This window comes from Carya illinoinensis, chromosome 5 (genome assembly GCF_018687715.1).
Source record: "Carya illinoinensis cultivar Pawnee chromosome 5, C.illinoinensisPawnee_v1, whole genome shotgun sequence".
NCBI classification, from domain to species: Eukaryota; Viridiplantae; Streptophyta; class Magnoliopsida; order Fagales; family Juglandaceae; genus Carya; species Carya illinoinensis.
The window spans coordinates 49,236,074-49,249,749 of NC_056756.1; the positions used below are offsets into that span (position 1 = coordinate 49,236,074).

Consider the following 13,676-nt stretch of genomic DNA (forward strand, 5'->3'; position numbering starts at 1 on the left):
TGGTTTGAGACGGTTATAGAGGCCAAATGTGACTTTTGGCGTGTGTGAAAAATTATGTTTTTGGGAGTTGTGCATTGGGCATGCTTCATGCATTTTGTTTGAGTTCTATGTCTTTTTATCTGGTGGTGTTTGGGTTTTACTTACCTGCGGTACCATTTTTGGTTCCGTAGCTTTTGGTGCAGGTTTTGAGGATGAGGAGGAGGAGGTTGAGCCCGAGGATGCGGCTCCGCCGGGTTGCTGATGTTATGCTTTCTTTTTGGTTTAAAACTATGTTAGTGTTTTGTAATATTTTATGTATGTTTTGAATAGCTTGTAATACGTTAAGAAAAAATTCTGGTACTTAGTTTATGGCTTTCGTTATCCGCTGTGTGTTTCTTCGTGCACATATGTTGCCTTTGCACACACTTGGCACCCGTCGTTAGGGTGGTGACCCGGGTTGTCACCATCCGGACGTCTCAATTTTCCCATGTCCGTGCGTGGGGATTTGGGGGCGTCACAACTGAAGGATGCCCTTAATGCAAATATGATAAAATCTGCAAGTGACATAACACTGAATTATTTATCAAATCTAATACCCATATCTTATAGCACCACAACAAAATATCAATCTAAATTAATCACATCTAATACCCACATCTTATAGCACCATAACCACAAGGCCATTTATGGTGGATATATGTGGTGGAATTTATAGCAGTCATGAGGACAGGTTTGCTTGTGCATGGGAAGTATTTTGACTATAGAAGAGGAGAAGATTGTCCAGAGTGGGGTGAGGCAGTTGGACAGAGCTCTTCGGCTTTTCAAGTTTGTAGTGGAAACTGTCGGGATGAAGGTAGTTTTGGAGCTGCAAGGCCATTTATGGTGTGTTGGGGCTGAGGGTAGGGTGCTTATGTAAAGAGAAAATATGTACTTTTTATTACATGGGATAAATCTTTGACAACAAAAAACTCCCAAACCAAATCGGTTCAAAATTTTTTGAACCATTTTTGTGGTCAATTATGCTTTTTTTTTTTTTTTTTGTTCATTATTTTTTGAAAACACCCACTTCTTGTCTGATTGAAAATTTTGAGCCTTCAATTTTTAAACGCCTCTCAGAAACTTACTTTTGCCATGTTATTGGTGTCCACTCATGGACTTGCAAGTAAAATGACTCTTGGTTCATGTGAGGATCGATCTAGTGCATTTTTTCTTTTTCTTTTTAGAAAACACGATTTATACACGCAAGTATTTAGCAAATTTGAGACTGAAAATAGATAATAAAAAGATGTAATCTTGGATTAAATGTACTACCTTTCAACCCAAGAGCTCCAGTTAGATGCCTGATATTACAAGTACAAGGTAAATAAAGATTGCCATGAATTCCTGTTTCATCTTGTTTGCGCATGATGAAAACATTAATTTCCAACTTTATTTCATTTCCTTTTCACTTGCATGCTTAAAAAATATAATTATGACGACAAAAAATTAAAATGATGATGAAGCCTAGCTGAATGAAAAATAAAAAACTTGAAAATACTTTCATCATACTAGGTTCAGTTATTTTAGAGAACCAACATGTTGGAGATATGCAAATTTCCCAACAAGTTACAATCTGATCTCTCACACCTAGGCAGTTTTCATAGTAGAACAAGTCTTCAAGTGTACATCCTCAATGGGCAGCCTATCCTCAGGAAAGGCACAATCAACTTTTTCCTTTTTGGGCAACAAATGGCAGGGTTCAGGAGTCACATTGCTCGTCACTCCAGCAATATTAGTGCAATTCCACTGCAATTCCTTTGGCGTCTTACTCAATGAGATAGTCACATTAGAAATGCATATTCCTGTAAAATGATCTTGGGCAATCCCCTCAAGTCTTGCTGCACCAGTAACATTCGTCGCCACGATATCTCTGTAATTGATTCCTTTAATCTCAGGAAAAGCTTTCGGGTCAAAATTAGGGTCAGGGTGTTGATTATAAGAGCCTGACATCCAGAAAACCCACTTCATAGTTGTGAGGGTCATTCTTCTTACATAGATATCCTTCACGTAAGCTCCTCTACCGATAGCAGTCTTGATTCTAATACCCGATTGAGTGTTAATGGCTGTGATGTCTTCAGCCCTAACATCTTGAATTCCACCAGACATTTCACTGCCTAGAGCAATGGTGGCACTGTCGGGGGATATGCAGGTTAACCTTCTGATGATTAGGTGCTTTGTGGGCATTCCAAATTTAATGCCATATTGATCCCAACCACTTTTTACGGCAATGCAGTCATCCCCTGAGACTACGAAGCAGTCCTCAATACGAGTATTTGTGCATGAATCTGGAAAGGAAGAAACAACATCGACTCAGATTATATGGTCATCATTATTAAGTACCTATAATATAATTACCTCTCATGCAAAGGAATGGCAAGCAATGCAAGTGACTTGAAAGTGGCAAACAAACCTGGGTCTATCCCGTCAGTGTTAGGAGAGTCAATAGGGGCAAGGATTGTCAGCCCATGGATTAGCACATCGCTGCAAATCAGAACAAAAGATGAAGACGAGTAAGAAATGCAAAGATCATGTTTGTGCATTAAGAAATATATATATATATATATATATATATATACACATATAAAGTTAAGGAGGTAGAGGATCAGGTGCATGCTGATCGTGATCAAACCTGCTATAAGTTGGATGGACAAACCACGAGGGAGAGTTGATTAGAGTAAGATTAGATATTTGGATTTTGTTAGAGTACTGAATTTCAATCATGTATGGTCGGGTGACATTGAATTGGCCCTGGTGAAACTTGTCCCACCAATATTGACCCTGGCCATCGATCGTGCCATTGTTACCTGATAACAATAAGAATGAGTCCCTCAGACATGTTCAAGCCAAAATGATACTAATTTGACATGTAATAATCATAATTAATTGGGGAATTGGGAATTTGTTTTGGGGGCCGGGGGGGGGGGGGGGGGGGGCGAGGTGTAATTAGTCGAGAATTACCGGTGATTATGATGTCGGTGAGGTTTGTACCAAATATGAGGCTGCTGAACCGTCCATCTCCATTTCCATCCCTTCCTCTCCCATAAGAAGGCAAAGCAGGAACAAGTGGCCATTCTGCCTCATCCTGTCCATTTTACAATGTATAACATGCAAGGTTTTGGCAATTAAGTAGTACTAATAGTATGGGAGGAGTAGAATTAAATAGAAAAGGAGGGAGTTGTATCAAGGTATCAAATTTATTTATTTATAATAAATTTAATTGCTTAAATTGGTTCCAGGTGTTGGCCAAGACAATTATAATTAATTTCATGGTGTTGTTCATCATGATGCGTGTTAAAAGAATACCTGAGATGCAAGAATAACCGCATCCTTGTGAAGAAATAGGGTGAAATGGCTGCTGGTGAGATTAAAGCTCCCAGTTAACCATTTTCCAGGAGGAACAATAAGCTGTGCCCCACCTTCTGATGCATACTTGCTGAGGCTATCAATTGCAGCCTTAAAAGCCTTAGTGTTCAGTGTTTTTCCATCACCAACTGCTCCAAAATCTGTCAAAAGTGCACTGTGCTTTCGACAATTTATCGCCCTGTAGTGTAAGGCGTCCGGAACACTAGAATGTACTTTGCACTCTACGACCCTTAAACTTACCGTCCCTAGCACAAGAACAGCTAAGATTGTCTGAATAAGCTGTAAACAGAGGAAAAATTAATGAAGTCACTTTTCCAGTCGACTAATTATTTAAATTCTTTTGTATAAGTCAATCATTGAAGTATGTGCGTAAGAGATTTTAAAAACATATATATTATGTTAAAATAACCAGAAACGGTTGTTTTTTATGAAAATAACCATCACATAGGTGAGACAATGGTTGTTTAATAATTTGTACACAAAAATCTTTATCTTTTATACAAATTATAACTTGCTGGTGTCCTGAGGCTATATGTCCAGTTTTCAATACTGTTCTCAATAAAGTGAGATCGCAATGGTGGAATATAGGCGTAATTCTTAGCATTACCTTTTTCTTTTTTTTCAATAATATTCCATCTCAAATGGAAAAGGAAATTAGAATAAGCTTATAAACCAAACGAAGAAAATATTGCATTAAAACCAAGAGAACCATATATATATATATATATATCACAGAAGCGGAAAAATAGTCTATATGTCCGTTGAGATTCAACCAAATTAGATCAATCTAGCCCTAAAAAAAGTTGATACTACAGATGAAGAACATATACATGATATACATACAGAGATACACATAATATAGAAAATACAACAATATTTATTCATGAAAAAAAAAAAAAAAAAGAGGAGGAAGAAGAAGAGATGGAGCGTGTTACATCGGATGCTCTGAATCCTTGAGACTGCTCCATGTTCTGAGAATTAGAAAAACTGTAGGTAAGACTGTTTTGGAGTGTAGGATGGGGAGGGCATTAATAGGGAGGGTGTGGGAGAGCAAATTTGGAAGGTTGACCAAGCTTTCTCTTCCTATTTATTGACCATTAACAAACTTACCACTTTAATTTCTAAATCTTTCACTAATAACCTGCCTATATATAGATAGATATAATCTTGAAGATGCATAATCTTCTTTTTTAGTTATTTAGTGTTTGTAGTACTATTTTTATCTTCGTATATATCTATTTCTGCATCATAATTTTAATTATTCATCATTTTATTCTTTTGACTTGGTATAGGATCCAACGTTTAATCTATAAATAGCATTTACAGTTATAGAGAGCACAAACATATTACTTTTGGAAAAAAAAAAGAATAAATATAAGACTTACATAAAAATAATAATAATTTTGTAACTGTGGACCCCACTCTTATCAAAAGAAATGAGCGACACTTGTATAACCAATAACAAACATGACAGCATTATACTAGTATGTCACATGATCATGGTTTCTGAACAATTATTAATTCAGGATAATGTTAACATATATGATTCTGTCTAATCTCAGGGCATTACAAATGGCAAGTTAGCTCAATCTCAACATGACCAATAAGAGAAGAATGGTAGCATATATCAAGACTCTAGAAGGATAGTTGTCTACAATTGATCTTTAGGATATAATGGTGTAAATATGCAGTAAATCTATAATTTATATTTTGCATATTCTTAAGTTTAATTCATGTATATTTCCTTAACAGTGTACATAGCTATAGCTATAATGGAATACAATTCTGGTTGTGGTGGAAAACCAAACCATTTTTACCATATACCTTTTGTTTTGTTTTTTTCCTTTTTTTCTTTTCTTTTTTTTTCCCAATTGGGTAGGTCATGTTTATATCAAAGCAAATGCATGGGCTGGTCAATTAATTTATAGACATCATGTGTATATTCCTTAATTATTAAGTTTTCAATTGCCACTACAAGGAATTTGGCATTTTGCAGTGCTCAAAACCGCTGCAAATACTAGTGTAAAACGTTGCAATATCTCAATTTCAGCATTTTTTAGTTCCTTGCACGTTCGACATCGTAATCCTTTCATTTTTGATCAATTGCAGCGATATAAAAAAGGGTTGCAAATAGAGTCAATTACAGCGATATATTTTCGTTGCAAATTATAAAATAGCACGTTGGGAATGAGTTATGAAATTTCCATTAGGATCGCTACTTTTGAGCAATTCGACCTAGTTTAATTCTTGCAAAAGCCCTCAATAGCGTTGCAAATGCCCCATATTAGAAGTAGCGCTTGCTTCCTTTGTTGCATTTAACATTTTTTCCAAGGAGTAAAAGCGCTGCAAATACCCGATATCAGAAGCAGTGCTTGCTTGCTTCGTTGCATTTAAAATTTTTTTCAAGGACTAAAATCGCTGCAAAAAATCAAAAAGCGCTGCAAATATCTCATATCAAAAGCAGTGCTTGCTTCCTTTGTTGCATTTAACATTTATTCCAAGGACTAAAATCGTTGTAAAAAGTCTAAAAGCGCTGCAAATACCCTATATCATAAGCAGCGCTTGCTTCCTTTGTTGCATTTAACATTTTTTCCAAGGACTAAAATCATTGAAACAGATCAATTGCGACAAGTTTTGACTTGTTTGCAGCGATTTTGAGTCGCTGGAAATACTCAATTACAAAATTAAAAAAAAAAATTACTACTGAAACATACAAGTTCAGTAATTTTAATTCGCATGTATTAGAAGCAGAGTTAGTAGGTCAGCTAGGATTTAATTCCCTTTATTTAATAATACAAAGGGTACATAGAAAATAACAACAAAGTACTCAAGGATCCTTACCCAAGTCAAATTATAAATTCATTTACATTATAATTTTTATAGATGGAGGGGTAGTTTGATACATTTCAAAGTGCTGCTAAAATTTCTCTAATCATCCAACACATACCATTATTGCACCAATTCTTTGCAAAAATGAATAAGATGTTCCGACCAAAGCCACCTTCAACTATAGCATGCTTGCTGTCCAATAAAGGCCATTGAGTTTTCTACATGAAAGATATATGAAGATCATGGGTTAAGAATGTACAAATGATAGGAATTTACTTAGAAATGGAAGAGAAGAAGGAAGTACAAAAAATCTAAAATTTTCACCAAAAATGACATTTGAAAGTTTTTTAGTAACTTGTTGGAACCAAATTAAATGAAGAGCTGAAGCTCACGAGATGGCCGGTTTTAGTCCCTTGTTTTCAATAGTTTTTCATACAAACAAATAACTTTGGTTGATCAAAAGATGCAAATAAAAAATGGGGATGAAATGGACTAGTTGAATCAGGAATATAGAGTAGCAAAATTTTCTGCACTACCATGGACAGCTAGCAGCTTTAGTACACACATTCTCTTAAACATCCATCATTTAAGTACCTAACCCAAATCAAATACAAACCAAAAACACGTGCCCAAACTCAACATATGCAGCTGATGATACTGCTTGGAATCTCAACTACATAAATCAAGCATACTAGAGTTGAAGAAAACTTGAGAAGAAATATCATTTTTTTTTGTGAAAGTATAGCATAAATAGCAAGAGTGGCTCTCAGCAAACCAGAAAATTCTAATCGAACCTACTAGTTTGAATAAAATCCTTGGTTGCTTACTTAGGCTATTAATCTTAAAGAAAAGTGTTAAAAAAAAATATATTCTCATCTCCACTAGTTTAACACATATAAATAAAGGGTTAAACATAGTCAAAACATTATTATTTACTCAAGATAAGGCAATGAATAGACATAACAGAAGCAATCAAAGACAAAGAAAACAGTTTGTTCCCAGAATTCCATTCTCAATAAGGAAACGGGCGAAGAAATGTTGGAACTAGATCAGCTACCATATTCACCATTTTGATAAGGGGAGTTATAAATTAGAAAGTCACATATGGGCTTTATATAGTAAACTTAAATTACTATAGATAAGTGAACTAGGACTTAATTCTCATTCAGTCCATGTACAAAAAGTAAGATTTTAGGATAATGTTTGATTTCCTTTAAAAAAAACATTTTTATTTATAGTAGAATAAAATTCTTGATTGTGTTTTGCCAATCAGTAGCAACACTTTTCTTGTAATTTTTCTTCTCCTTTTCTGATACCAGATCAAGGAGTATGTGATGACCTGCTTTTACGTGTATTTTCACTGAATGAGTTTTTTAATTTAATTAATATATTAGTTCTTTTATTTTAAATTATTGTATTTTAATTGGTTTTATTTTATTTGATGTGGTGTTTAATTTATTTTAGTCGTTTTATGGTTTTTAAAAATCATTTTCGACAGATCAGTTTTTGGTTTCAAGAAATGAGGATTGGACCTCATTTCTTTTCTTTTTTCTTTTTTCTTTTTTCCCTTTTCCTTTTTCCTTTTCTTCTTTTCTTTTTCTTTCTTTTTCTTTCTTTTCTTCATCTTTTTCTCTTCTCTCCCGCACGCGCAGCAGCCCCCTTTCTCCCTCCCGTCGCCATCAGCCTTCTCCACCCAGACCGCCGCTGTCCGGCCGGCTTGGCCAACACCACCCCCACCAAAATCTTCCCCTCCGGCCGGTGATCACTCCCACCAAATATCACCACCATCCGAGCCGCCAATCACCACCTAGAGCCCTTTCTTTCCGCACAGATTTTTACCGTTTTTGGCGCCGTCGCTCCACCTCCGGCCACCACCTCTTCACAACTTCTTCCCCTCCTCTTGCCGACCTAACCCACCCAATTTCAGCCCTGATCCATTGCCGAAGTAGCTCCCACGAGCTCAACTCCGTTCAGCCCCTTTAAGCTCTTCCACCGCCATTTCCACCGCCACCCACGGTCAAAGCTCACTTCCTTTAGCTTCATAAACATCTCAAGACCATTCCCTATCAATTTTGTGTCTTGTTTTTTTCCCATTCGAAAGTGGGTAATTTATTACTCATGGCCACAGTGTAAAATACACTGTTACGTTGCTTTTTCTCAGCCATTTGCAACGTCGCGAGCTTTCAAAAAATACTGTATAGCGCTATAAGTATTTTTCAAACTCTAATTTTAGATTTAAATATATTTTTCTCTTACAATAAATTATTGGATTGGTTGGTTGATTCCGGACTGAGTCCGAAGAGTTCGGGGGTCGGATGGATTGAGGACGGAGTTGTTGGGTTGATGTTGATATTTGTTTGAGATATTTGTGCCGTGATGTTTGTATTGTATAGTACACGCATGCTCATGTTTAAAAAGGGAAAACCGGATTTTTCATGTAGTTGCATACATGTACATGTGTTTGTAAAATGGAAACTGGGCTTGTAAGCGAGAAATGATTTATGGTATATGTGAACGGTTGGACTGACTGGTTCGAGTCAGAGGCACGTGTAGGGATGGTGGTAAGCAGGGACGGTGGTAGAATCCCGCCTGTGATTCCCGCCTACGGTGCTCTGACGGTCTGGTTTTTGGGCCATTATTGGGGATAATGGCGAGGTTATGTTTGAAAGATATGTTTTGGGCCAAAATGGGATTTTGGCGTGCGTGGAAAAAATGTAGTTTTATGGGATATGCGCATTTGCATTCATTCATACATATTGTTTGAGTTTTAATGTGTTTTTATCTTGTGGCGTTTGGATCTTTACTTACCTGCATCACCATTTTTGGTACCATAGATTTTGGTACAAAGATCAAGGCGGAGGAGGAAGCTGAGCCTGAGGAGGCGGCTCCGCCGAAGTTTTGATTTGGAAGTTGTGCTTTGTAGTTTGGTTTGAAACAATATTTGTATCTAGTACTATTTTATTATGTATTTTTTAACCCTTTGTATTAAATAAAAAAAAATTCTGGTACTTAGTTTATGACTTTGCTATCCGTTGCGTATTTCTTCGTGCACATATATTGCTTATACACACACTTGGCACTTGGCGATAGGGTGGTGACCCATGATGTCACCATCCGGACGTCTCGATTTCCCCGTGTCCGTACGGTGGGATTTGGGGGCGTCACAGAGTAAGCAGGAAAGATTTTCTATAATTTAAGAGAAATCAAGATATACAAGCAGCCTAAGATAACTTTGAAAACAAAATAAGAGGATCAAACACATAAAGGACAAAAACTATAAATGGCATCAATCCACAACACACCTTAAAACAAATGCAAATGCCAATGTATTTATGGAAAACACCAAGAGCTTATCAGAGTGATGAAGGAGAAAAACTGAAATGAATTGTTTTCTGTATATTCATATATCGATTTCTGTACAAGAGGGTCTGCTCTTTATAGACTTACATACTGTCACTAGCTTACAAAATTCTGCAATATGTACATACTACCACTACCCTGCACACACTGCTTTTACAGAAATGAAAATGGAATACAAACAAAAGGACATGGTCTGGACATGGCCTGCATATAGGACAAAAACTTTTATTCCTCAGAATTCCTTTCCCATTTCCTTACACGATTGTTTTTCCTCTCTTTGCTGACCTGCCATCCAATGGTAATGCAAGTGATGATGACTGTGTCTCTTGGTTCTCCACCTCAGCAGCTTCATTGATCTTCAACAGCCCCCAGCAAGATGGAGAGTAGATATCTGCTACTCCCATCTTGGACATGCAAGAGTAAAAGCTTTGTGAGTCCAAGGCCTTGGTTAGTATGTCTGCCACTTGTGATTTGCTGCACACATGTTCTGTAATGATACTCCCTTCTTGTATTTTGTCTCGAATTAGGTGGCAGTCAATCTCTATATGCTTGGTCCTCTCATGGAAGACAGGATTGGTGGCTATATACAGAGCTGATTTGTTATCACAATATAGAAAGGCTGCTTGAGAATGTTCAACATGTAAGTCCTCAAACAAGTACTTCAACCATGTCAATTCACAGCACACATTGGCCATGGCCCTATACTCTGCCTCTGATGAGGACCTGGAAACAACCTGTTGTTTCTTGGACTTCCAAGACACTAATGATTCACCAATTAACACACAATAGCCTGTCACAGACCTCCTGCTATCAGGGCAAGTTCCCCAATCTGAATCACTATATCCATGTAGCTGTAATTTTGAATTTCTTGGATAGAATAACCCTTGACCTGGTGCCCTCTTGATGTACCTTAAGATTTTGTGTGCTGCATGTAGATGTGGGACCCGAGGGCTCTCCATAAATTGGCTTAATAACTGGACTGCATATGAAAGATCAGGCCTAGTTATTGTCAAGTATAGTAATCGACCCACTAACCTTCTGTACATTGTTGGTTCTGGAAGTAGCTCCCCTTCCTCCTTGCTTATATTGATGTTTTGATCCATAGGGATCCTAGCAGGTGTAGATCCAATGGTTCCTGAATCACTTAGAATATCCAGAGCATATTTTCTCTGGCATATGTGAACCCCATCCTCAGTCCTGGCCACCTCAATTCCTAGGAAGTATTTCAACTTGCCTAGGTCTTTGATTCTGAACTTTTCATGAAGGGAAGTCTTGAGGTAGTTGATGCTGTCAATGTAATCACCAGCTACTATAATATCATCCACATATACCAAGATGGCTGTGAATGAATCCTTAGTCCTTTTGATGAACAAGCTGTAATCAGCTTTAGATTGAGTGAATCCCTGCTCAGAAATGAAGTTTGAAAGCTTGGAGTACCACTGCCGTGATGCTTGTTTTAGTCCATATAGACTTTTGTTCAATTTGCACACTTTCTTGCTATCTACATCACAATACCCAGGAGGAAGTTCCATATAGACTTTCTCATCTAATTCACCATGCAAAAATGCATTGTTTACATCGAATTGGAAAAGTCCCCATCCTTTTATTGCTGCTACAGCTAGCAGTGTTCTGACAGTGACAAGCTTGGCCACAGGTGAGAAGGTTTCATGGTAGTCTAATCCTTCTTGTTGGGTATATCCCTTTGCTACCAACATTGCCTTATATCTCTCTACACTCCCATCAGCTTTATACTTCACTTTATATACCCATTTGCATCCAATTGCTTCCTTATCAAGTGGTAAATTAACTAAGTCCCAAGTGTCATTGAGTTCAAGAGCTTCTATTTCAGCTTTCATAGTTGTGCACCATTCAGGTGAATTTTGGGCTTCTTGATAAGTTTTGGGTTCTGTTTGAGAGGTAATGGAAACAACAAAAGCTCTATGCAAATTGGAAAGCTTTTCATATGAAATACTATCACTAAGAGGGTAAGCATTACCTGATGGACTCTTGCCTTTCTGTTTGTTCAACATTTGAGATGGGTGAAGAGAAGAGACTTGTTGACATATGAAGTCCTGCAAGTGGGTAGGTGTTCTTCGATTCCTTGTTGACCTCCTAGGCAAATGAGTGATTGGTGTTATATTTGATGGATGGTGATGAGTGGGAAGATCTTGAGGGATAGTTTCTGACTCGGTTTGAGGGGAAGTGTCAGAAACTTCTTGTTCAGAGATGGCATTTTGAGAATTTGCTTCTGCTTCTTGAGAAATATTGGGAGGAGTTGTGACAGATTCTGTAAGGATGGTAGGGATTTGAGTGAAACTGATATTGTTTTGGTTTGATTGCTCATGAGTTTTTGTGAGGATCTCATTTTTGTAAGGGAAAACATTTTCATAGAAAATCACATTTCTAGAGATGAATGTTTTCTTGGTTTCAAGATCAAGCAAAGTGTATCCCTTAACTCCAAAAGGGTACCCTATGAACACACACCTTTTTGCTCTAGGGTCGAATTTATGCCTTCCATTGACAATAGTGGTGGCAAAGGCCAAGCAACCAAAAACTTTAAGGTGTGTGTAATTTGGGGCTTTGTTAAAAAGGATTTGATATGGACTTTTATTACTCAGTACAGGTGAAGGTATCCTGTTTATCAAATACAAAGCAGTCAAAATACAATGATTCCAATATCTCAAGGGGATTCCACTTTGAAACCTTAATGCCCTTGCTGTGTTTAAAATATGTTGGTGTTTTCTTTCCACTACAGCATTTTGTTGAGGTGTCTCAACACAGCTCCTTTGATGTATGATGCCCTTTTTGAGATAAAAATCCTTCATGTTAAACTCTCCCCCATTGTCACTTCGAATGATTTTTATTTTGGTCTCAAACTGAGTTTCTATCATAGCACAGAAACTCTGAAGGGTTGTGGTGGCATCAGATTTTAGCTTTAACATGTAGGTCCAGGTACATCTACTGAAGTCATCTACAATAGTCAGGAAATATTTTGATCCATCACTGCCAATCTCATTGCAAGGGCCCCAAATGTCACAATGTAACAGTTCAAAACATTTTTCTGTTTTGTGCATGCTTAGAGGAAAAGGTACTTTGTGCAGTTTGGCTAGAGGACATATGGAACAAGGTTTCTCATTAGGAATTTTGGAAAAATGAACTTCACCATCTATATTAGAAACTGAGTAGGAAGAATGTCCTAGTCTATAGTGCCAAACATCAAAGTTTTGGTCATTGCTGGTGACTGAAGCAGAAATAGGAAAAGAGGAGAGTGGACTCATTTTTCTCAAGGTATCTGACAAGGCTGAGGGAGAGACCTCTCCTTGCAGCATGTGGTACAGCCCCTGCCTCACTTCACCCATGCCAATCGTCTTCCAAACTGAAAGGTCCTGTATGTAGCAGAAATGAGGGAAGAAAATTAAACAACAATGAAGGGTTTGGGTTAATTTTCTAGCAGAAATTAAGCTGAAAGTAAAGTTAGGGACACAAAGAACATCCTGAAGGGTTATGTAATTTGTAACTTTTGCTGATCCTATGTGAGTAGCAGCAGCAGTATGACCATTAGGTAGAGCAATAGAAAAAGAAGTTTGTGATTGGATTGATGAGAATAGTGAAGGAGAACAGATCATATGGTCTGTTGCTCCTGTATCAATGATCCAAGGCACATTCAATTTATTTGAATGCTTGGAGTTAAAAGCAGATAAACATAATGAGGGTATACTAGAAATTTGATGAACATTCTCATCAGAAGATGAAGATGCCAAAATGCTTTGGACATTGTTGGCTGAGGGACTTGCTGCTGGTTTGAGCAAAGCCAGAAGCTGTGAATATTGTTCTTGGCTTAAGGACACTTGAGACTTGTCATTTTCCAAATCATGTGCAGAAGTTGAAGATGCAGTGCCTTGATTTGCTGAAGATCTATTCCTTCCATCAAACTTGTGAGTTGGTGGATATCCATGCAGTTTAAAACACTTATTTGCAGTATGACCTGGTATTTGACAATGAGAACAAACTGGTTTGTTTGGGTTAGCCTTAAAGCATCTTTCTAGAGAGTGTCCTGTAATTTTGCAAAAAGAGCAATAGTATCGATCCCTTTTTTGTGCAGAAAA

At 37.3% G+C, this 13,676-nt stretch overlaps 1 protein-coding gene across 1 annotated transcript; it reads right to left on the reverse strand.

Moving 5' to 3' along the window:
• Window positions 1-1,388: 1,388 nt before the first annotated feature.
• LOC122311372 (probable polygalacturonase) lies at window positions 1,389-4,473 on the reverse strand. The gene is made up of 6 exons (XM_043125920.1): window positions 4,317-4,473; window positions 3,322-3,660; window positions 2,977-3,100; window positions 2,648-2,822; window positions 2,429-2,499; window positions 1,389-2,303 (listed from the first exon to the last, which is right to left on the reverse strand). Exons 1-6 carry the CDS (start codon window positions 4,347-4,349, stop codon window positions 1,606-1,608), a joined length of 1,440 nt encoding a protein of 479 aa, XP_042981854.1. The 5' UTR covers window positions 4,350-4,473; the 3' UTR covers window positions 1,389-1,605.
• Window positions 4,474-13,676: the final 9,203 nt, after the last annotated feature.

Bases quoted from the DNA above. Each gene is read 5' to 3' on its own strand.
- LOC122311372 (XM_043125920.1), bottom strand. From the start codon at position 4,349: ATGGAGCAGTCTCAAGGATTCAGAGCATCCGAT. The intron at 3,101-3,321 runs GTATTCTTTTAA...TAAAATGGACAG, and splicing joins CGGTTATTCTTGCATCTCAG to GATGAGGCAGAATGGCCACT. The intron at 2,304-2,428 runs GTTTGTTTGCCA...CTTCCTTTCCAG, and splicing joins CACTGACGGGATAGACCCAG to ATTCATGCACAAATACTCGT.